The 24,182-nt window shown below is 38.8% G+C and overlaps 1 protein-coding gene across 2 annotated transcripts in view; it reads left to right on the forward strand.

Annotated features, from left to right (window-relative positions):
* MORC3 (MORC family CW-type zinc finger 3) overlaps positions 1-19,104 on the forward strand; it is a gene marked incomplete at its 5' end in the record, with an annotated part of 40,323 nt that extends 21,219 nt beyond the window's left edge. The window contains 8 exons of one of the 2 annotated variants that reach the window (XM_079705060.1): positions 6,281-6,385; positions 7,312-7,434; positions 7,541-7,615; positions 8,541-8,586; positions 10,328-10,506; positions 13,591-14,479; positions 16,004-16,158; positions 18,916-19,104. In XM_079705060.1, coding sequence (XP_079561186.1) covers positions 6,281-6,385; positions 7,312-7,434; positions 7,541-7,615; positions 8,541-8,586; positions 10,328-10,506; positions 13,591-14,479; positions 16,004-16,158; positions 18,916-19,069 — 1,726 coding nt within the window. In that variant the 3' untranslated portion in view covers positions 19,070-19,104. The remainder of the gene's footprint in view (positions 1-6,280; positions 6,386-7,311; positions 7,435-7,540; positions 7,616-8,540; positions 8,587-10,327; positions 10,507-13,590; positions 14,480-16,003; positions 16,159-18,915) is intronic. The other variant, XM_079705061.1, reaches the window with a different exon arrangement.
* Between the last annotated feature and the right edge of the window lie 5,078 nt (positions 19,105-24,182).

Raw genomic sequence — 24,182 nt, forward strand, 5'->3', positions numbered from 1 at the left:
TTAAGATAGCTTAGTCCTATGTACTTGAGACAGAAATGCTCATATCTTTTAAGAGTGATCAGAAGCCATAAAATAAATATGACCATCAATTTTACTTATAAATTTAGGAAGCACAAACAGTTGCCCTAATGAGTGTATATTATGAAGAAGAATGCAAACTTCATATAAAAACAAAGTGGAAGGAGGGAAATGATAAAGAGCAAAATCAGCAAATTAGGAAACACACAATAGAGAAAATCAATAAATATTCAGAGTATAGTCCTGAGACAGAAGCTACCCCTGTTATTTGAACAGGGAAAATATAGGGAGTTGTTAACCAGAATAGTAGAAGGTGATCAGTCAAAGAGGTAAAAGAGGACAGTAGATGTCCAGAACTAGCTGATACAGAAGAGCAGCTGTTAAACCTCTAGGTTGAAAAAGAGTAGACAATAAAGGAACTAGGAGAGGATCCCCGGTCCCTGATGTCGGAGATTCACATCTCTTTGTAGAGGTCATAACAAACAAAGGAACAGGCCACCTGCCATGGCAAGAAGCTTGCCAGAAGGCCTGGCCAGTCTGGGTCTGTAGACATGGCCTGCTGTTGCCAGGGGATGTGGGTGGGCTTGGGCTGGAGCTGTTCTGTAGAGGAGACCTGTCTTTGCACAAGGCTGTGAGTATATGCTGGAACTGGTTCCTGCTGCTGGAGGGAAGAGCGTGGCCTGAAAGCACAGCTGGAGCTCCTTTGGGAGGCCATGGGCTCCAGCCAGATAACAATGGAGCACCAGACCTGAAGGCCGTGTGTCTTGCTGCTCTCACCTGGTAGGTTCATTGCCCCGTTAACCCAGTGTAACATTCCTCAGGCTGGCAAAGGACGAATGTTTACAGGATCAAGCTCCGTTATCACAAAACTGAACCAAAAAAACCTGTTTGGAACTGGAAGACAGTAAGTTGATAATTGACATAATCAAAAGCCCAAAGTTTGTTCTTTGGTAAGATTAACAAAGTCTATAAGCATCTGGCAAGACTAAGGAAAAAGAGAAAACAATGATCATCAATATCAGAAATGAAAAGGAGGACATTACTACAGATCTACAGACAGAAAAACATAGAGGGGTAGCATGAACAGTTTTAGACCATTTTAGATGATATGGACACCTTCCTTTCAAACTGAGTCAAATTAAAAATTTCCCACATACTTTCAAACATTTAAGGAAGTGGCGGTGCCAGCTTACACAATCATTAAAGGTTTTAAGAGACCACATAACTAGTAGTGAACTCATGAATGCATTACAAGAAAGAAAATTTATGTCACTCTCTCATGATTAAGATATAAAAATCTTAATTAAACAGCAGATACCATTTAGTGACTTGTAAAAAGAATAATACATTAAAACCAAGTGGATTGTATTCCAAGATGGCATGGGTGGTTTTTACTATTCAGAATTCAATGTAATTCATCACGCTGATGTTAAAGAAAAATCTCATGGGTATTTTCATAGGTACAGAAAAAGCACTTGAGAAACCACAGTATCAATTTGTGAGGTAGGAGAAAAGGAACTCTTACAAAACCATTAATAGAAAGGGCATATTAGCAATACCAACTATTTAGCAAAGAAACAGCAGTTCCTAATGGTGAATTATTGACAGCTTTCCCCTTAAGAGTGGGAGTAAGATAAAGTTATCAGCTATTCACCATTGTTCTTGAGGAAATAACCAGAACAAATAAGGCAAAAAAAGAAAGAAATGAAAGTATAAGGGTTGGAAAGGAATAAATAATTTTCTGTAGGTGACAATATCAAGTATATAGAAAGTCCAAAATAATCTGCCATGTAATACAGAGTCTAAGGTTGCTAGATAAGAAGTATTCAGAAGTTTGTTTACCAGCAAAAAAAAAAAAAAACCATGAGATTCAAAAACTTTTATACATAATCAAAAAAGCAAGTGCTTTGGAGTAAATAAAATATGCAAAAGACCTCAACACACTAAAAACTATAAAACACTGTGGAGTGAAATTTCAAATCTGAATAAATAGGTATACCAGGTTCAGGAGTTGGTAGGCTGAATATTATAAAATGTCATTTTTTCTCCAAAGTAATTAAATACAATTCCAGGTTAAAAAAAATCCCAGCAGGTGTGTATGTATGTTAATAGGCTTAATTTAAACTTTATGTGGAAAGTCAGAAGACCAAAGATCGTTAAGACAAAGAACAACAAATCAAGAGGACTCATACTACTAAATATCAGTACTTCAAACGCTGTAGTGAAAGTGTGGTATTAATGAAAAAATAGTCTAGTGAAATAGAATAGAGAAGCCAGAAACAGATCCCTGCTTTTTATACATATGGTCAGCTGATGTATGACCAAGGTGTGGTAGGAAAATGATCATCTTTCTAAAAATGATGGTTCAGCTACCTGTGTGAACAAAATGAACGTTAACTTCTCCCTCTTATATGAAGCGAAAAATCAATTCCAGATGGATTTTAAGCCTAAATGAGAAAGGCAAAAATGAAATGAAAACAAGAATAGTTTCATAACCTTTAATTTAGGTGGTTTTTTTTAACAAGATGCAAAAAGTATTGATACATTAGATCAAAATGGAAAAATTATCTAAAATGAATAAGATATAGCAAATGTTGGTAAGATGTGGGGCAGTTGGAACTCCTGTACGTGCTGTTGGTGTGAAAATTGTTGATCATTTTTCAAAGTTATTAGACTATTGAGTAAAGGTGAACATCAATGTCCACCCCTATGGCCCCGCAATTCCACTCCTAGGTATATTTTCAACAGAAATGGGTACAGTCTCATGGATTGAGGAATAGAGGTGATAAGAAAAGGAGAGGAGGAAGACCTGAAAAAGTGATATGAAAGGAGAACCATGTTTGGGAGGGGAGTTGATACCTTCTTATTCGGATGTTTATATGTTGTTATAGTGGGGCTTCCTGGTGGGCAAAAATAGAGATAATGAATGGGGATAGACATGTCTAATATTAACCTGTCAGTACAGAATTTCAAGTCTTGATTTTTATTTATTTTTTAAAATGTTTAAATTTATTGATTTATTTTTTGGCTGCGTTGGGTCTTTGTTGCTGCGCATGGGCTTTTTCCAGATGCGGTGAGCAGAGGCTACTTTTCATTGCAGTGCGCAGGCTTTTCATTGTGGTGGCTTCTCTTGTTGCGGAGCACGGGCTCTAGGCATGCAGGCTTCAGTAGTTGTGGCGCACGGGCTTAGTTGCTCTGCAGCATGTGAGACCTTCCCTGCCCAGGGCTCGAACCCATGTTCCCTGCATTGGCAGGTGGATTCTTAACCACTGCGTCACCAGGGAAGCCCGAGTCTTAATTTTTAAAAGCTTTATTTACTCTATTGAAGTACAGTTGATTTACAATATTATGTTAGTTTCAAGTGTACAGCAAAGTGATTTGGTTATACATATATATGTATGTCTATAATTCTTTTTTTATTCCTTTCCATCATAGTTTATTACAAGATGTTGAAATAGTTCCCTGTGCTGTACAGTAAATCCTTGTTGTTTATTTTATATATAGTAGTATGCATCTGTTAATCCCATACTCTCAATGTATGCCTCCCCACCCGCCTTCCCCTTTGGTAACCTTAAGTTTGTTTTCAAAGTCTGTGAGTCTGTTTCTGTTTTGTAAATAAGTTTGTTTGTACTATTTTTTAGGTTCCACATATAAGTGGTATATAATATTTGTCTTTGTCTGACTTACTTCACTTAGCATCATAATCTCTAAATCCATCCATGTTGCTGCTGATGGTACTATGTCATTCTTTTTTATGGCTGAGTAATATTCCATTGTATATATTGATGTATACACCACATCTTCTTTATCCGTTACTCTGTCGATGAACGTTTAGGTTGCTTCCATGTCTTGGCTGTTGTAAATAGTGCTGCACATTGGGGTGCATGTATCGTTTTTCCCCCTTCACCCCTTGCCATGCCATGTGGCATGTGGGATCTTTGTTCCCTGACCAGGGATCGAACCCATACACCCTACATTGGGAACATGGAGTCTTAACCACTGGACTGCCAGGGAAGCCCCAGGTGCATATATCTTTTTGTTTTTTAATTTATTTTATTTATTTATCTTTGGCTGCGTTGGGTCTTTGTTGCTGTGTGCAGGCTTTCTCTGGTTGCGGTGAGCGGGGGCTACTCTTCTTTGCGGTGCGTGGGCTTCTCATTGTGGTGGCTTCTCTTGTTGCTGAGCACGGGCTCTAGGCGTGCAGGCTTCAGTAGTTGTGGCATGTGGGCTCAGTAGTTGTGGTGCATGGGCTTAGTTGCTCCGTGGCATGTGGGATCTTCCCGGACCAGGGCTCAAACCCGTGTCCCCAGCATTGACAGGTGGATTCTTAACCACTGCGCCACCAGGGAAGCCCTATCTTTATGAATTATAGGTTTCTCCAGATATGTGCCCAGGAGTGGTGTTGCTGGATCATATGGTAACTCTATTTTTGGTTTTTTAAGGAACTTCCATACTGTTTTTCACAGTCCTTCCACCAATTTACATTCCCAGCAGCAGTGTAGGAGGGTTTGCTCTTCCCCACACCCTCTCCAGCATTTATTATTTGTAGACTTTTTTTTTTTTTTTTTTTTTTTCGCTACGTGGGCCTGTCACTGTTGTGGCCTCTCCCGTTGCGGAGCACAGGCTCCGGACGCACAGGCTCAGCGGCCATGGCTCACGGGCCCAGCCACTCCGCGGCATGTGGGATCTTCCCGGACCGGGGCACGAACCTGTGTCCCCTGCATCGGCAAGCGGACTCTCAATCACTGCTCCACCAGGGAAGCCCTATTATTTGTAGACTTTTTTGATGATGGACATTCTGACCGGCGTGAGGTGATGCCTCATTGTCATTTTGATTTGCATTTCTCTGATAATTAGTGATGATGAGTATCTTTTCATGTACCTGTTGGCCATCTGTATGTCTTCTTTGGGAAAATGTATATTTAGATCTTCTACCCAAGTTTTGATTGGGTTGTATTTTTGTTATGGGGTTGTATGAGCTGTTTGTATATTTTGGAAATTAAACCCTTGGCAGTTGTATCCTTTGCAAATATTTTCTCACATTCCATAGGTTGTCTTTTCGTTTTCTTTGCTGTGCAAAAGCTTGTGAGTTTGATTAGATCCCATTTGTTTATTTTTGCTTTTTTTTTTTTTTCCCTTGCCTTGAGAGACTGACCTAAGAAAACATTGCTACGATTTATGTCAGTGTTTTGCCTGTGTTCTCTTCTAGGTGTCTCATGGTGTCATGTCTTATTTAAGTATTTAAGCCATTTTGAGTTTATTTTTGTGTGTGTTGTGAGGGAATGTTCTAACTTGATTGATTTACACGCGACTGTCTAGCTTTCCCAGCACCACTTGCTGAAGAGACTGTCTTTTCTCCATTGTATATTCTTGCCTCCTTCGTCAAAGATTAATTGACTGTAGGTGTGTGAGTTTATTTCTGGGCTCTCTGTTCTGTTCCATTGATCTATATGTCTGTTTTTGTGCCAGTAGCACACTGTTTTGATTGCTGTAGGCTTGTAGTATTTTCTGAAGTCCAGAAGGGTTATGCTTCCAGCTTTTTGCTTTTTTTTTTCAGGATTGCTTTGGCAATTCTGGGTCTTTTGTGGGTCCATATAAATTTTAGGATTATTTGTTCTAGTTCTGTGAAAAACATCATGGGTAATTTGATAGGGATCACATTAAGTCTGTTTTAAATTTAAGATGTTACACTGACTGTATGTTGTGTGTGCAGACAGTTCCTGGCACAGTAGGTACTTAACTCATTAACAAGTGATATTCAATTGTGGCCGTAGTCATGTTTATCTCAGTAGGTCCTGTTGATTTGCTTTTTTACTGACACCTTATTGTGGGAAAAGTGAAAGTCTTAATTGTGACAGAAGCTATTTTGAATTATACTTGCTGGTAATGGCTGCATACTTTTATAAAGCAAACAGCTGCATTCTGGTTTGCATTGAAGCTTGTAAGTTTGTTGGTTGAGGTGAAATTCAGAAAGCCTGTGGTTCTCCCAGTAGCTGGTCTGCAACACACTTCCTCAACAGAGAACCCAAAGTGTTAGTATTGTCCGTCTTATTCCTAGATGGTCCTGGCTCTGTTCTATGAACTTATCTACATCCTTAGAGAAAATTGCCATTACTTTAAGTTTCTTAACTGTGCCTTTTGGAGGCCCCTCCCCCGTGTTCACATGATCAGTACCAGGTTGTTTATGCTTTCACTGTTTGTCAAAGATTTAATCTTTATCTTTTTTTTCTTGAATTGATTTTATAATTTACTTTTTTTTAAGGCTTACAATAACAGCACTAGGAGATAAGCTCAATGATTACTGGAATGAAATGAAAGTGAAGAAAAATGCAGAATATCCTCTGACTTTGCTGGTTGAAGATATACAGTAAGTACATTTAAAAAATAAGTGACTGGGACTTCCATGGTGGCGCAGTGGTTAAGAATCCGCCTGCCAGTGCAGGGGACATGGGTTCGAGCCCTGGCCCAGGAAGATCCCACATGCCACAGAGCAACTGGGCCCGTGCAGCACAACTACTGAGCCTGTGCTCTAGAGCCCATGCTCCACCACAAGAGAGCCCACCTCAATGAGAAGCCTGCACACCGCAACGAAGAGTAACCCCCATTCAACACAACTAGAGAAAGCCTGTGCACAGCAACGATGACCCAATGCAGCCACAAATAAATAAATAAATTTATATATAAAAATAATAATAATAAGTGACTATAATATCAAGATGTGATATTGGAGGGCATGGTGATTCTACAGTGTTCATAAACTTTTGAATCTAATCCATAGTAAGAAATAAATCCCACAACTCGAAAGCCTTTTATAAACTAAAAGAATATGTACGTTTAAGTTATTCAGAGATGTGCTATAATAGAGGATAAAATGTAATACAGTTATAAAAATTGCTTCAATTACAGTAATACAACTTGCCTCTTTTCTGTACTTTGAATGGTTTATTGTGCTAATAAGTATATTAGATTTGACACTGCAGACGCTAACTTAACATAAATTTCAGGGCAAGGCATTTATAGTATTTTCTAAGTTTTTTAGTTTTTATTATAGAAAAAATGTGATAGTATGCTATTAAACAAGACTAAGTCACTTTGTTTAAATTGGTCTGTCACTTTTAACCTTCAGTGGTAGCCAAAATTGTTGTTTTTAAAAACTTACTGTCAAATGTTCCGGAATTTTCAGGGACAGAATTAAATAATAGGGGCATTTTGTGGTAGAAATGATGTGGAGAGTCTAGTGAAGTACTTAGATCCATATTTCCATGCTAATATTTAGTTGCTGTTTTGTTACAGGAAACGTCCTGATCAGACATGGGTTCAATGTGATTCCTGTCTAAAGTGGCGAAAATTACCAGATGGGATAGATCAACTTCCAGAAAAATGGTATTGCTCCAATAACCCTGACCCACAGTTCAGGTATCATATAGTTGGTAGTAGCCTTTTTGGAAAGGCAGAAAGTACTGTTCAAGGTGTATGAATAGGCGCTGGTGACGTGTTATTCCCATGTGATTTTTCTGACTAGAAATTGTGATGTTCCAGAAGAACCTGAAGATGAAGATTTGGTGCATCCCACTTATGAAAAAACGTACAAAAAGAAGTGAGTGTTATATTATTGTATGGTGGGAAAATAATACCCAGATCATCAACAGTGGTGTGTCTGCAGCATTAGTTGATATTTCTCCAAGATAAAGCAGTATAGCCAAAAAAGATTATGACTCCAAAAAAAAAGATATGATGTGGAGTGCATAACATCAAGTCCTTTTAAAGTTTATACTGTGGATACCTGCTGTTTATTGCTGTCCTATCTACAAGATACTTTGAATATACAGTATAGTTTTGTTCTTTTGGACTACACATCCATGAATCAAAAGTGAATACTGCCCTTTATGAGCTCAAGGTCTAACGGGGAAAGTGAGATGCGTGTATTACCAATTTGAAGTTGACGACTCCCGTAAAAGGCATGATCCAGTCCTGTGAGGAAGCCCATAAGGAGAAATTACTTCTGGTTGGGGATGGGGAAATGGATCAGGAAAATTCATGAAGGACAATTTTGTAATAGGCCTTGAAGGAAAGGTAGGATTTGTTGGGTAGGAAGCAAAGGTTTGTTCAGCTTAAGCACAGTAAATATGTGAATGGGGATAATGGAAAATAGAGGTGGGAGAGAGAAGCTGGGGAACGATAGTGAACCATGGTGAACGTTAGGCTTGTGTACTGCACACGGAAGGCTGAGTTGATGAAGATCTTCTGGGTGGTTTTGATTTATAGTGCACTGTTCTTAAAGATAAATCCAGTAGCAGGAGTGGAAGACATTAGGGTGTTGCTGAGATAAGAGGTGGAAAGTACTTGCCTGCCTGAGTGCTGACCACTGATTATAACGAAATTGAAGCAAAGTTCAGTGTACCTATCTTACTGACTTAGTAGTGAAATGGAAGTATGTCATTCGAAAACAGAATTGAAAAATCATAAGTAAATTTAAATACATTTTTCTTTTCTCTCTCTCTTTTTTTTTTTTTTTTTTTAAGAGACAAGGAAAAATTCAGGATCAGACAACTGGAAGTAATCCCTCGGGTAATTAGGCCTTCCATTTTATAACTGTGTCTTGTATTGTGTTGTGATTAATTTAATACTCAATTTTAAGCTCAGGAGTTACATAACAAATTGAAGCAATCTTGTTCATTCAGTTCACGTTTCTCTTCTCTTCTTGGACCCCTTCTTACCCTCTTTCCCAATACTGACTTCTAACCCACAACTTCACTCAAACTTCTCAATTTTATTATTCAGTTGGGCATCTTCTGAGGAAAGGCAGATATTCTTTTAAGAATCTTATTGTTAGGTAGACAGTCAAGGAAAAGTTCATAGGAAGACCCAGGGGGCCACATGGTAGTACTAACCTGGACCAAAGCTGTAGTGTTGACCCTTCAACCATAGTGTACAGTTGATTTACAATATTATATTAGTTTCAGGTGTACAACATAGTGATTCAGAATTCTTACAGATAATACTCCACTAAAGTTATTACAAAATAATGGCTGTAATTTCCTGTGCTGTACAGTATGTCCTTGTTGCATTTATTTATTTGTTTGTTTGTTTATTTATTTATTTATGGCTGTGTTGGGTCTTCGTTGCTGTGCGCGGGCTTTCTCTAGTTGCAGTGAGCAGGGGCTACTCTTCATTGTGGTGTGCGGCCTTCTCATTGCAGTGGCTTCTGTTGCGGAGCATGGCCTCTAGGTGCGTGGGCTTCAGTAGTTGCAGCACGTGGGCTCAGTAGTTGTGGCTCGAGGGCTCTAGAGCTCAGGCTCAGTAGTTGTAGTGCACGGGCTTAGTTGCTCCACGGCATGTGGGATCTTCCCTGGCCAGGGCTTGAACCCGTGTCCCCTGCATTGGCAGGCGGATTCTTAACCACTGCGCCACCAGGGAAGCCCATATCTATTTTATACAAAGTAGTTTTTATCTCTTAATCCATACCCCTATTTTTTTTTTTAATATATATATTTTATTTGGTTTATTTATTTGGTTGGGCCAGGTCTTAGTTGCAGCAGGTGTGCTCCTTAGTTGCGCCTTGCCAGCTCCTTAGTTGTGGCATGCAAAGTCTTAGTTGCAGCATGCATGTGGGATCTGGTTCCCTGAACCCAGGTGCCCTGCATCAGGAGCGTGGAGTCTTAACCACTGAGCCACCAGGGAAGTCCTTCCATACCCCCATATCTTTCTTAACGCTTAATGGTGTTGAGCTTTTCTGAGTATATAAATAGGTAGTTGTACCTCTTGTATCAGAAGTTGTGGTCTACTGCAGTTGTGTATGTGTGCTTATCATTACACTGAAATGTTTTCTTGTATAAAGGCTGAGGGTTTGAGGGTGAGAACAGAACTGGGAGAAAAAGAATAGTGGGCTTACTTTGGTTTTTAAAGGCAGTGTCTTTGTGACTTTATCCTCAATTTCTTTCTCTTAGAAAAATAAGTTTTTATTATATCTCTATACGTTCTATATAGTCCGAGGTCAGCCGATCTTTCAGTAAAAGGCCAGATAGTAAATATTTTAGGCTTTGTGGACCATATACAGTCTCTGTGGCATATTCTTTCGTTGTTTGGTTGCTGTGTTCATGCCTTTAAAAATGTAAAACCATTCCTAGCTCACTTGCAGGCTGGATTTGGCTCTTTGGCCTGTTGTTTGTCACTCCCTGGTCTGGTAGAGCACAAGGAGTGTATGCGGTTAGGATAGTTCTCAGTGCGTCCTGGGACGGGGGAAAGGGGAAAGAATATCTTGTGTTTGGAACATGACACACTTTAAAAATTTCTTTAAGATCAGTTTTTTTTCCTTCAACAGATTCCTGCTGAACTCTTGTTTCCAACAACTCCTTTGTCAAGTCAAAGCTTTCCTCCCATTAAGGAAAATGTTCCAAGAGGACATCTTTCAGAAGCGGCAAATACTTACGCAACGAGACTGATAAATAATCATCGAGGTTCACCCCAGTCTGAACCTGAGAATAACAGGTCAGTGGCTAAAATGTGTTTCTCCACTTGGGGAATGAATATTAAACAGCCTTTACTTGACACTTCAGTGCAGTAATACGCTTCTAAGAAAGTGTAGTTGATATGCATGTGAAAAGTCTTAAGGACAAGTTACTTTGCTTTCATTGTCTGAACTTAACCCCACTCTACTTACGTTACCTGTTTAAATCAATTAAAAGAATATTAATTGTTTTTATTGTGGAGATCAAATTGTCACCTCTTTGAAATTCTGTATAGTATGAAAATTCCTGCTTTTAAGATTATCAGTATCTGAGTAAATAAAAACCTGAAGCAATTAACTGTACAACACTGTAATGTCAAATGTGACCCATACATTCTTAGCATAGCCCATGACGTGCTGTGCACTTCGGATGAGTGGATGGAGAAGGAAGAGGAAGAAAGGTGTGAGTGATACACGAATTGGACAGGCAGCTCTTTTGACGGCAGTGGTCGGGAAGGCTGTATGATGAGCTGGTACTTAGGTTGGTCCCTGAAATTCTGAAAGCAGTAAGTGCTCTGTGCAGTGGCCCATTCAAAGGGGATAGAATGGACACAGGTGAAAAGGCGTGTGACGCCAGTGAACTAGTACATTAGACTGACTCCATCTGATATTTGTTATTGAAAGAGAAACATTGAAACAAGACTCTCTGAAATAGCGAGGCCAGACGTTCCGAGAGGTTTTGTAGCCTTCATTAAATTCTTAAAAGGATTTTTGAAAATTCAGAAAAGATTAGAAATTGTCTTCATGCATATATACATGAGGGAGGGCATGTTTTGAAATAGTTTGCTGTTTATAGCCTACATTTTGAGGTCTTATTTTGTGGCTGGATTGCTACTTAACTGAGAACATGTGTGAATTTCTTTTTAACTGGTCTCCATAATATTGGCTTTTCTTCATAAAGATGGTTCCAGACAAAGTAAGAAAAAGTAAAATTTGTAATGTTACAGATGCGATAATGGAATTTAATTTCGGACGTGACTGCCATCAGAATGGAAGAAGAGATTAGAGTAAAACTTTTCATTAAATTAAAAAAAAATATTTATTTTATTTTTGGCTGTGTCGGGTCTTAGTTGCGGCACGCGGGCTATTTGCTGCAGTGCGTGGGCTTCTCTCTAGTTGTGGCATGTGGGTTTTCTCTCTTTGTTGTGGTGTGGGCTCCAGAGCACATGGGCTCTATAGTTTGCAGCACACAGGCTCTCTAGTTGAGGCACTGGGGCTCAGTAGTTTCGGTGTGCGGGTTTAGTTGCCCCGCGGCATGTGGGATCTTAGTTCCCCGACCAGGGATCAAACCTGCGTCCCCTATATTGGAAGGAGGATTCTTTACCACTGGACCACCAGCGAAGTCCCCTTCATTAATTTTTAAAGCCTGTATTTATTCTTAAATTCATAGAGCCCCAAGGTCTGTGGAAAGGTGTACCTAAACTAAGTCTTGAGAGAGACAAATAGGAATTGGCCTGGTAAGAAAAATAATAGGACAACTTCCAATTAAATGCTTAACTCCATTGATCCCTAGACAGTCTCCGAACTTGGAAGCATTGGGAACTTCTGAAGGTGGAAAATAGGGGTGAGAACAGGAAGCTTGTATGAAAGTTTAAGGAAGAGTAGTTCCCTAGACCTCTTCCCAGCCTGCGAAGTCCAGCAGTGCTGCTTCTCTTCCTCTGTCAAAAGGCAGGGAGTTTACTTTCTGGAGCAGTTTCTACTGCTGAAGATGTGGGTGAGCCACTGTTTTGGAAGCCAAGAAGTAAGGGAAAGTTTGAATACTGAGTGGAAGAAATCCCCCTCCCTTCCTTCCCTCACTGGGCTCCCAAGAGAAAAAGCTCTAGAAGATGATGACAGCCTGAGCATCCTTCACATTCCCAGACCTTACTGCTTCTAGTCTGAAATAGAAATATAGCCAAGGATCCCCAGATGTACAAAACTGAAACAAAGGGAGTAGAAGAAACCATGTGAAATTTATTGAGAGGTGGGTAGATGTTTAACAGGTAAATCTCCTAGAATGAAAAGATAAATGGTTGGAAGATAGAAAAAAGAAGAGACGATGTACTGGAGGGGCCGACATCTGAGTAAGGACATTTCAGAGTGGGAAATCAGAGAACAAAAGGGGGGAAATAATATAAGAAAGACTTAATTGCCACTGAATACACAGCATAGTGGCTGGAAAGGGTAAGAAATATCTCAGAGAGGAAAAACACAGGCTATATTCAAAAGATCAGGAATCAGAATGGCAGGAACAATGAATGGTAGATAACAGTGGATTGATGCTTTTAAAGTTTTGAGAAAGTAATTCCCAACCTGGAAGTCTGTATTTTTCAAGCCAGCAGTGAACTTGAGAGGTGAATTAACATATTTTCACCATGCAAAATTTCACATTTCTTTATGTCGTATGTACCCTTTCTCAAGATTTTATTGGAGATTATGCCCTCTCCATATGAGAGAGTAAGCCTAAGAAAGGGGAAAATCCTTCTTGAGAAATGAGGTCTTAACACATAAGACCCAAATAGCAAATCAGTACAAATATCCCTCTAAGTGGGGCAAAAAGTAATCTATTGGTGATAAATTCACAGAAAACTAAGCAGATGAAGAAAATGAGGCAATTTTTAATGCAGGGGAAATTGTTTTCCATGAAAGGATAGGGCATGCTGGTTTACTTTGTGGTTCACCTTTGATCACTGAATGTTGATAAAAATTCTGATGGGCAAACGGGAATGGCAGTGTCATTCACTGAGCTCTGGAGTTCAGAGAGCAGCCCTGGGGTGGCTGGTGGCATTCTGTTCGGACGTGTCACATTGAAATGCCGGAAGACGTCAGATGAAGAGGTATCTGGCAGTATAAGGATGTGGTACTTTTAAAAAGAGGTCTCAGTAGTTGTTTCCTTATCTGTAAAAGGAGAAAATAGTCTCTCCTTCATTAAATCATTGGGCAGTACTGTGTAATATATCATTTTTTAAAAAAATGAACATGGGCATTTCTTAGAATTTCAAGATAGTTAGATTACTTCAAGGTCGTCTATTTTTTCCATATCTACATTTTATAATCTTGTATTTCATATATAAAATTTTTTCCAGCCTGAAACGGAGACTCTCTACTCGTTCCTCAATTTTGAATGCAAAGAATCGGAGATTGAGTAATCCAGCATTTGAAAATTCTTGTAAAGATGATGATGATGATGAAGATGTCATCATCTTAGAAGAAAACAGTACTCCCAAGCCTGCAGTGGACGATGATATTGAAGTGAAATTGCAACAGAGTCACGTGGAGCAAAGCGGTGTTCAGGTGGAGCCTGTGGGTGATAATGAACCGTGTGGCCAGACTAGTTCAACAGACACCTCATCATCCAGGTGCAATCAGGGAACCACTGCAGCCACCCAGACTGAAGTACCAAGTTTAGTCGTTAAAAAGGAAGAAACTATTGAAGATGAGATAGATGTAAGAAATGACACAGCCATACTGCCATCCTGTGTGGAAACTGAAGGAAAGACACGTGAAACCCAGGAAATCTTTGATAAATCTGCTGGTGATGCTGGTTGCCAGTTAAATGAACTAAGAAATGAGCTGCTGCTTGTCACCCAAGAAAAAGAAAATTATAAAAGACAGTGCCACGTGTTTACTGACCAAATCAAAGTGTTACAGCAGAGGATACTGGAAATGAATGACAAATACGTGAAGAAGGAAACTTGCCATCAGTCTACTGAAACTGATGCTGTATTTTTACTTGAAAGTATTAACGGTAAATCTGAAAGTCCAGACCATATGGTGTCTCAGTATCGGCAAGCTTTGGAAGAAATAGAAAGGCTGAAAAAACAGTGTAGTGCTTTGCAACATGTAAAGGCTGAATGCAGTCAGTGTTCCAATAGTGAGAGTAAAAGTGAAGTGGATGAGATGGTTGTACAGCTTGACGATGTATTTAGACAGCTGGACAAATGCAGTATCGAGAGGGACCAGTATAAAAGTGAGGTAAGTTACGTCATCCAGCACAGTGAGAGTCGTGGGAGTCCAGGGGCATCTAAAGCTTGACTGCCAGTTGCTAGGTGGGCATAAATCACTTAATCATATTTCCATTTACCGACTCCACTGGTACTCAACTGGGAGTGGTCCTCCTGGGGGCATATGGAAATGTGTAGGGCAGTTTCAGTTCTTAAGTGTCTTGAAGGGATGGGCATTGTTGGAATTGAATGGGTGGGAACCAGGTCTGGTAAATGTCCTGCAGTGCGCAGGACACTGCTGTGCCGTGAGGGGTCGTCCCGCTCATTCCCACTGAGACGCTCAGTTACTAACATGCCGGGAGTTCTCCGTCCGTTATTAATAAGCCTGAAAATAACCACACAGGGTAGATGACAATACCTCATTTTATAGAGGTACCCTGTATTAGTCATGATTAGCTTCCTCTGAAGGTGACATAAAACCCCACGTAACAGTAGCAGCTGCACAGTCATCAGAGCCACAGGCTCCTTCTACATCGTTGCTTTGCTTCTCAACCTGCACTTGTGGTCTGAGATGGCTCTTCAGGTCCAGCCAACATATATCTACATTCCGGGCAACAGGAAAGAGAAGGGGTGGGGTTTCTGAAAGCTGCTTATATGCCATCTGTCAGAACTTGTCACCTGGCCAGTGGATGCCTTGGAAATGTAGTCTTTATTTGGGGGTTCTTTTACTGAGGAAGGAGGAGCCCCCAGTTCAGATTTGGGTAGCTCCTTTGAAAACTATTTTACGTATTATATTTACATGGTATTGGAAAGGAGAGTTTCTCTGCTAAAAGGAATTTGGAAACGACAGTATGGTACCGAATTGCCCCTTCTTCCTGGAAATACTGCTGACATAACTGCTCATTCAGACATTCTGCTTGATGTGTTGGCTCAGGAGCTAGATGACAAAATACATAAACAATGTAAGCTTTCTGTTGTAACTTATTGCTGGTGAGTGTGCAAGAAATGAAAGTCACTATGACCTCAACATAATTTGGGCATTTTTATCTTGGTTTTTAGGCCCCATTTGTTTTTTTTGTTTGTTTTTGCGGTACATGGGCCTCTCACTGTTGTGGCCTCTCCCGTTGTGGAGCACAGGCTCCGGACGCGCAGGCTCAGCAGCCATGGCTCACGGGCCCAGCCGCTCCGCGGCATGTGGGATCTTCCCGGACTGGGGCACGAACCCGTGTCCCCTGCATCGGCAGGCGGACTCTTCAACCACTGCGCCACCAGCGAAGCCCCCATTTGTTTTTAGTCATGCTTTAATTAACATTTTGTATTCTTCTAATGTAAAAAGATATAGAACTGAAACTAAACAAATGAAGCTTTATTTATAGAAAGCTATTGTTTTTTGTGTGTGTTCTGTTGGTTTTCTTTTTGGAGCGGGGGAGGTGTCCTAATTTTTTGATGGTAATTTTCATCAAGGAGGATTTTGTACATTTCTTAGCTTAAATTTGCACTTTGACATTAGTATTTTTAAATTGTACAGTTACAAAATTAATTAATTTTTTGTCAGGTTGAATTATTGGAAATGGAAAAATCACAAATCCGTTTGCAGTGTGAAGAACTGAAAACTGAAATCGAACAATTAAAGTCTACAAGTCGACAAATTGGAGATGTGTCAACGTCAAGTAACATCGAGGAGTCTGTAAATTATACTGATGGGGAAAGGTAATATGAAATGAGGCATTTGGCTAGGGCTGCAGTTCTGGTTAGCATGATACTTATTTGCTAGTGCACATCAAACAGATTGTTCTAGCAAAAGAAGTTATTGGCTGCTGTGATCCCAACATTCTGATAGAGGTACAAAAGGAGTACATGTCATCATTCTTCCCTTCAAGGAACTAACAATTTTGTGAACTTAAATGAAATAGGAATTTCAAAGGAATTAAGCTCTGATTGGTCAGAGTGGTTTGGAATGTTTTTTGGGAAAAAGTGAAAATTGAGCCAGATATTGAAGGATGGGCTGAATTAGGCATGACTAGAAGACAAGGGTCCATTTCATGAAACTTACTTTTTCACCTTCTTTAATTTCTGTACTTGGCACTATTTCTTTATGGTTTGCTACCTCATTTTACTACATGCCTTCCCCAAGTTTAACTTTTAGGAAATCACAAAATTACTAAAAATTGCCATTACAGGTGATTCCTAATAACAGGTGATTAATTAGGAAGAAGTTCTGTGAAAATAAGAAAATAGTAAATAAAAGATTACCCTCTCTCAGTAAGATATTAAATGGGCTTGGGGTTCTGACAGTGTTGGTGGTCTGTTGATAACCATTCAAGAGAGGAAAAAAAAACACAAAAATAGTCATTAAAAATAACTCGACTCTTCCTGCTAATATGATAAAACTTGATACCTAAAATGTACTATCGTTGAGAAATAATTTACCATCCTTACTTGACATTAATTATATTATGACTTAGTTTTTTAGCTTAAGGTTTTAAAGGATTTCGTTAAATCTATTCATGGAAATAGAATGAATAGATCAGTACATATAAGCATGGGGGGGCAAGGAGTCAGAAAAAAAAAATCCCAGCTGGTGTTTCTGAAAATGGGAACCACAAGCATCTGTGGTGCTTGTAAAAATGCAGATCCTTGGACCACAGTGCAGTTTATTAAATTGGAAGCTTTTAAACAATCTCCCAGATGATTCACTTGCACACTAAACTTTGAGTAACTGATGATCTTTTAGACCTGTGCTTTCCGAGACAGTATAGCCACATTTGGCCACTGACACTTGAAATCTAGCTAGTCTAAATTGAGATGTGCTTTAAGTATAAAATACATGCTGGATTTTGATGCCCTGGTATGAAAAAATAAATAAATAAATAAAATGCCTCAATATTCTGTTATATGATGAAGTGATATTTTATATGTAACTAAAATTTATTTCATTTTACTTTTTAATGTGGCTATTTGAATATTTACAATTGCATATGCAGCTCACAATATTTCTCTCAGTCCTGTTCGTTGTACTAAAATAGGGATTTGTGATGTGTCCTGTAGAGAGGAGGAATTAGCCAGGACAGTCAAAAGACTTAAAGGATAGGATAGGTCAAAGATGGTTGTAGGGTCATACTGGTCTTTTTCTATTTTTTGTATAGAAATGGGCCTCTGATTGAAGATGTGTGGGAAAGCTTGGACAAAAAACAGCTGGTATGGGGATGATGTAAAATTTTATCAAAGGTCCAATGGAATCTTAACATAAGCTCACAAAAAACACATTTAAAATCACACTTTTATGCGTTGTCAACGCAAGGATGAGCAGCTCGCTCCTTCAGAGATTTCCACCCTAGAAAGATCAGTATCTAAACTAAATGTAGACTTCTTATATTTGGGGAGGGGGCCGAACAGAAACAACTGTAACATCCTCTTGACCCGGGCGTCTCAACCTTCGACACAAAGGCTGCTTGCTGTGTAGTTGTAGAAATTTGAAGTCTAGAATGTGGATATTCAGATAGATACAGTATAGAAAACGGAAGGAATGATAATGATCATTTAATCCAGGGTTTCTCAGTGTTTATAATAAATGCATAGTAAAACGGATAGTTAGTGAACTTTAGCATGTGATAGGTTCAGAGAAATCCTGCATTGTCTTTTTTTTTTTTTTTTTTTTAATATTTATTTATTTGGTTGCACCAGGTCTTCGTTGCAGCAGGTGGGCTCCTTAGTTGCTGCTCCAGGGCTCCTCAGTTACAGCTCACCGGCTCTTTAGTTGTGGCATGCGAACTCCCAGCTGTGGCATGCGTGTGGGATCTAGTTCCCTGACCAGGGTTTGAACCCAGGTGCCCTGCATTGGGAGTGCAGAGTCCTATCCACTGCGCCACCAGGGAAGTCCCAGAAATCCTGCATTTTAAAAAGTCTTTTTACCATTATTTAACCCAAAGTTGTATAAGCTTATTTGACCACAGGACCATTTCTTTTTCCTTTTATACTACTATGGATATCTCAGAACATGTTTTAGGGAACAATTCAATTCACTATGCTAAAAAGGAAGCTGAAATTCAAAGCGATACATTCTTATTCTTAGACCAGTGTTCTCACTAGTGTATCATCATTGTTTTCCAGGTGATAACAAGATTTTCAATTGTAAATAATATCTTGTAATTTATGTATTTTACCAGTTCATCTTTTCTCCAATCTCGAATTAAAATTGTAATAGTTGGAACCAAACAGAGCTGCTAGTGTTTTGAAACACTCCACATACCAACAGATAAATATTATACTTCGTTATTAAATTATGAATTATTAAGTTAAATGAATTGTTAAATCTAGTTCTCTTGAGAAAGTTTTGCTTTTCATTTAGTTTGTATATCATTCTACAGAGATTCCATTTTAATGTTTCCCTTAAATTATAAGGCCTACCTGAATATTAAACGTATTGTTATAATGTTTGTCTAATAGGTGTAATGTTTGTATTTGCAGCCTCAAACTTCGATCTCTTCGAGTTAACGTAGGACAGCTCCTGGCCATGATTGTACCTGATCTCGATCTTCAGCAAGTGAATTATGATGTCGATGTAGTTGATGAGATCTTAGGACAAGTTGTCGAGCAAATGAGTGAAATCAGTAGTACTTAAAGTGTATTTTATGTGAGATAAATAAAAAAATTTGCTCTGTCTTTCTGGTTGTATAGCTTTCAAAATTTAAGCAACTTTGTTATAGATATGATACGTAACGGACTGAAGAACCATAATCTTTTCTGTATTCTATGCATTCAAGTGTGGACACAAATATTGTGGACACATTATCACACCTTTTGAAATGCCTGTGAATCATTGGTATTGAGCAGCTACATAGCTAACTCATGATTCTGCTTTGAAATGTAAATATTTTTAATTAAGTCACACATATTTTTTTATTACCCTAGAGGACTCAAGTGTTTTTCACCAAGAGGTTTTCAGGTTGCCCCTAACCTTTGTGCAGTCTTTTCTGGTTCCCCAAAGTGTATTTTTCTCTGACTTGAGGGCTGTGCCATAATACAAATGGAAATGTTACCTTTGATTTTCTTACAGAGAAGTTTAAAACAGGGTTTTTAAAAATGGAATAACACTCCTGATAAGTTGTAAGTAATTGAGCATTAATGTTTCTTTTCTATAAATTCTTATCTCCTGAAATATTTTATTCATGAAAATAAAGTAAGCAGAAACTCCATCCATTTTGCCAGGTTTTTTTTGTGTGTGCTGAGATTGCCGATCATGGTTATTAAACACAAAGTGTTTTTACAGAAAAAAATAATGATTTTTAGTATAAAAATATAAAAAATATTAAATGCCCCACCACATTTACTCTGAAGCCCATTTTTGGCTGCTTAGTCCGCATGGAGTGGGCACAATAATTGTTTAATATTTCTTTTTGTGAAATTTCCTGTACAGCCTTTTGTAGGATTACTACAGGTTAATCTGAGTTGAGGAAGACAATCTTTCTCCAACAGTACTGCATACCTTTTATTATATTACAAACCAGTACTGCATACCTTTTATTATATTACAAACCTAAGTGTTTTATATCCTGGAGTTAAGCAACAAACAACCTAGGATTATAGTATTACATGCCATAAAAATTATGCTTTACTGGTCCCGTGTTTTGTGCAATTATAAAGAGATGGCTTTCTATTAAGTATAACTGTATATATAATTAAGAATCATATTTTCCACAACTAAAATGTGCATTATTTTTTTCAAAGTTTTATCATTGCTATTTATTTTTACTTTTGTTTCTGAACATTGAATACATGTTCCTTTTGTATGCTTAATTACATGTCTGTCATGTACAATATTAAATTTTTACTGTACATTAACTTCTAGAAGAAGCAAATAAATGAAATTTTTATTTGCTTGATAAAGTAATTGAAAGTGTATTTTTGGTATGAAGCTGGTTTCTGTCACAGTTGTATCTGCTCAAATTTTAAAATATCTTGTAATAAAATAAAAATATATATGATGGCTCACACTTCAGATACTACTTTTAAGGAATTCTGTATTCAAGTTATATTTTGAAAAGTAAGATTGTGTCTGTTAAGACCCTCAAGTTGAGCTCATTTTACGATATTTATTAGAAGTTATATTTAGAAGATACAATTTCTAAAAATTTAGAAGTTATATTTACTTCCATTAAGGCTCTAAAACTGGGCTTACCTTGAGAGTGTGTGTGTGCATTTTACACTCAAAAAAGAAACTTTATTTGTGTAAGTCATTTAATCTAAAGAAACCTTGCCTAAGTGACAGCAGCTGTGTATAGCATGTCTAAGTTTGTGAATATTTATGTAGCACTTATTTCTGGAATTTGCTATTTTTCCCTTCCTTTTGGTCAGCTATATTCTTGCAAAAATACATATTTTATATGGCTGTTAACTGGCTTAATGGCAAAGTTAATCATAGAATTAGAGAAACTTGCTTGCTAAACCGATTCTTTGGAAATACTTACCTAATATTCACTTTAAGTAAATATTGCCAAGATATGACTTTGTGGCTAGCAAATTTAACAGAAGAACGTACATGGGCTTTCATGTCATCTATTGAGGTAGCTATACCTATCTCTTTTTGTTAAGTTAAATTTGTTCCTACCTGTCTTTTTTTGTTAAGTTAAATTTGTTCAAAGGCTAGTGTGGGGGAGGATAGTGTGGCTTAAACTAATTATTTAAAACTTAAAAGCAGTGTGAGGATGTAAACCAGAATAGTCCACAGTCCCTACAAACAGGACCTCAGCTAAGACCACAAAATCAGTAAAAGCTAATTTTCACACAGCAGGAGAGGCATGGCATATGGATGTGGCCTTTATTTGGGCCTCAAATTCCTAATGTGGGCAGGAGGTGCTGGTGACTGCCCATGGTCTCAGACACTTGATTCCTGCTGTCATACAGCCCATTAGGTCGTTATTTGTCATGGAGGAATAATTAAAGTGATATGTACTAATGGTTCTTACCACTCACTGGCTGCATTTTAGAATCACTTGGGCAGTTCCTAGGAATCCCAGTGTGAGGATGCACCCCGTACTAATTAAGAGTTTTGGGGGTTGGACCAAACTGTCAGGCTTCTTTTCTTTAAGGCCTCCCAGTGCACCGTCAGAGCTGAGAGCTATTGATCTATATACCCTCCAGTGATGAATATTTGTAAGTGTTGAACTCAAGTGGTTCCTGAAACAAACTCAGGATCTGCATGACCACTTTCTCACTGCGGTAAGCAAGGACAGGGAGAGGGAAGCAGAGTTGATGCCCAAGTTAGAAATGTAAATACAACAGAATGGTATAAAGTGAAAAGTGTTTTCTTATGTCCTTCCAGAAAATATTAGCTGCCTACATACACACATTCATATATATATATGCATTCAGTTTATATTAAATTTTATATCTTTGTATTTGATTATATATTTGTATCAAATCTACACAGGTATCACACCGTATAATTGGTAACATTTCCATATTGAACAGCCTTAGTAGCATTTTATGACATGAATATGCTACCCAGCCCTCATTTATTTCTCGTCTTTTGATATTACTACAAAAGCTGCTGCTGTGAAAATACACACCACACATACTTTTTAAAGTATATCCAGAATGTAAATACCTTGTAGTGAATACTGATAGGTCAAAGTGTATGCCGTGTTAATCTTAATAAATGTCGCCATCCAAAAATGGTTGCGAGTATTCATACTATGAAAAATAGATGTATGAGTGTGTGTTTTTTCCGATCTCCATCAAGCTTATTGATACGTGGAAAAATGGAAGCTTGCACTTTGTCTCAGGTTGAACATGTTTTCATATATTTTATTGGCCATTTTAATTCCTTTTTCTGAGTACCCTGTCATAGTCTCTGCCTATTCTTTTCTGTTGGGTTCTTTGGTTTATTGCTTTAAAAAAGCTAAATGCCTGTCAATGTGGCCACAAACACTACCCAGACAACTCCTAGCTTTCAGAAGTTGGTTCAGTCTTACTTTGCACAGTGTCACATAGACTCATTGGAATGGAGTGAGAGACCCACTGGATTCATGTCTTTTTATATGCGGCTGCCCCTTGAAAAACTTGGCGCCTGTGGGCTCTGACCCCCATTTAGTCAAAAATCCACGTATAACTTTTGACTCCCCCAAAGTTACTAGTAACTGTTGACCGGAAGCCTTACAACAATGAACAGTCAATTAACATGTTTTGTCTATGTTACAGGTATCATTTGCTGTATTCCTAGAATGAAGTAAGCTAGAGAAAAATTGTTAGAGAATCATAAGGAAAATACAGTACAGTACCAAATTCGTCATCTGTTTACAAGATGGACCATCTCAGTATGTACATCTGTATTGTCTTAAATGATAACACTAGATGTTATGTGTACCCATTGAAAATGAAAAGGTAATAGGAAAAAGAAATTCATTTATTTACAGGTATAATGATTCATGCACTGGTAATGAAGAAGCAGCAAGGAATATTGCTTTTTGGTAGCCTAGTGTAATCAATACAATTGCTTCACGGTTGCCTAGCTTATACACTAATCATGATAAAATTTTAAAAAATTTAGTTTATTTTTGGCTGCATTGGGTCTTCTTTGCTGTGTGCGGGCTTTCCCTAGTTGTGAGCAGGAGTTAATCTTGGTTGCGGTGTGCAGGCTTCTCACTGCGGTGGCTTCTCTTGTTGCGGAGCACAGGCTCTAGGCACGTTGGTTTCAGTAGCTGTGGCACACGGGCTCAGTAGTTGTGGCTCACAGACTCTAGAGTGCAGGCTCAGTAGTTGTGGCGCACGGGCTTAGTTGCTCCGCGGCATGTGGGTTCTTCGCGGACCAGGAGTCAAACGTATGTTCCCTGCATTGGCAGGCGGATTATTAACCACTGCGCCACCAGGGAGGCCCGTTATAATTTATTATTTTTTTGGCTGTGTTGGTTCTTCGTTGCTGCATGCAGGCTTTCTCTAGTTGCGGCGAGCAGGGGCTACTCTTCGTTGCGGTGTGCAGGCTTCTCTGCAGTGGCTTCTCTTGTGGAGCACCAGCTCCAGGCGTACGGGCTTCAGAATTTGTGGCTCACGGGCTCTAGTGCACAGGCCCAGTAGTTGTGGCACGTGGGCTTAGTTGCTCCGCGCCATGTGGGATCTTCCCAGACCAGGGCTCAAACTCGTGTCCCCTGCGTTGGCAGGCGGATTCTTAAACACTGCGCCACCAGGGAAGCTTGTTATAAAATCTTTATGGCATACAGTATTACAGTTATATTCTTTTTTTCTATAGTTTCTTTTTCATAGATTAATTTATTATTTATTTATTTTATTTATTTTTGGCTGCGTCGGGTCTTAGTGGCAGCATGTGGGATCTTCACTGAGGCCTGTGGGATCTTTCGTTGCAGCACAAGGGCTTCTCTCTAGCTGTGGTGTGTGGGTTTTCTCTTCTGTAGTTGTGGTGCATGGGCTCTGTAGTTTGCAGCATGCAGGCTCTAGTTGAGGCACGTGAGCTCAGTAGTTGTGGCATGCAGGATCTTAGTTCCCTGACCAGGGATCGAACCCATGTCCCCTGCATTGCAAGGTGGATTCTTTACCACTGGACCACCAGGGAAGTCCCTACAGTTATATTCTTAATACAGTATTGGAAACGTTACATTTTTTTAAAAACCTCTTACCTGTGATGATATGCAGTTTCTCCCGTTACGAGAGAAGCATACTGTATGGTAATGTAATTCTTTGAAAGCAAAGTTATAAAACAGGAAACTTACATTAATTTTATG

Source organism: Hyperoodon ampullatus (genome assembly GCF_949752795.1).
Source record: "Hyperoodon ampullatus genome assembly, chromosome: 5".
In the NCBI taxonomy this organism is placed as follows: Eukaryota; Metazoa; Chordata; class Mammalia; order Artiodactyla; family Ziphiidae; genus Hyperoodon; species Hyperoodon ampullatus.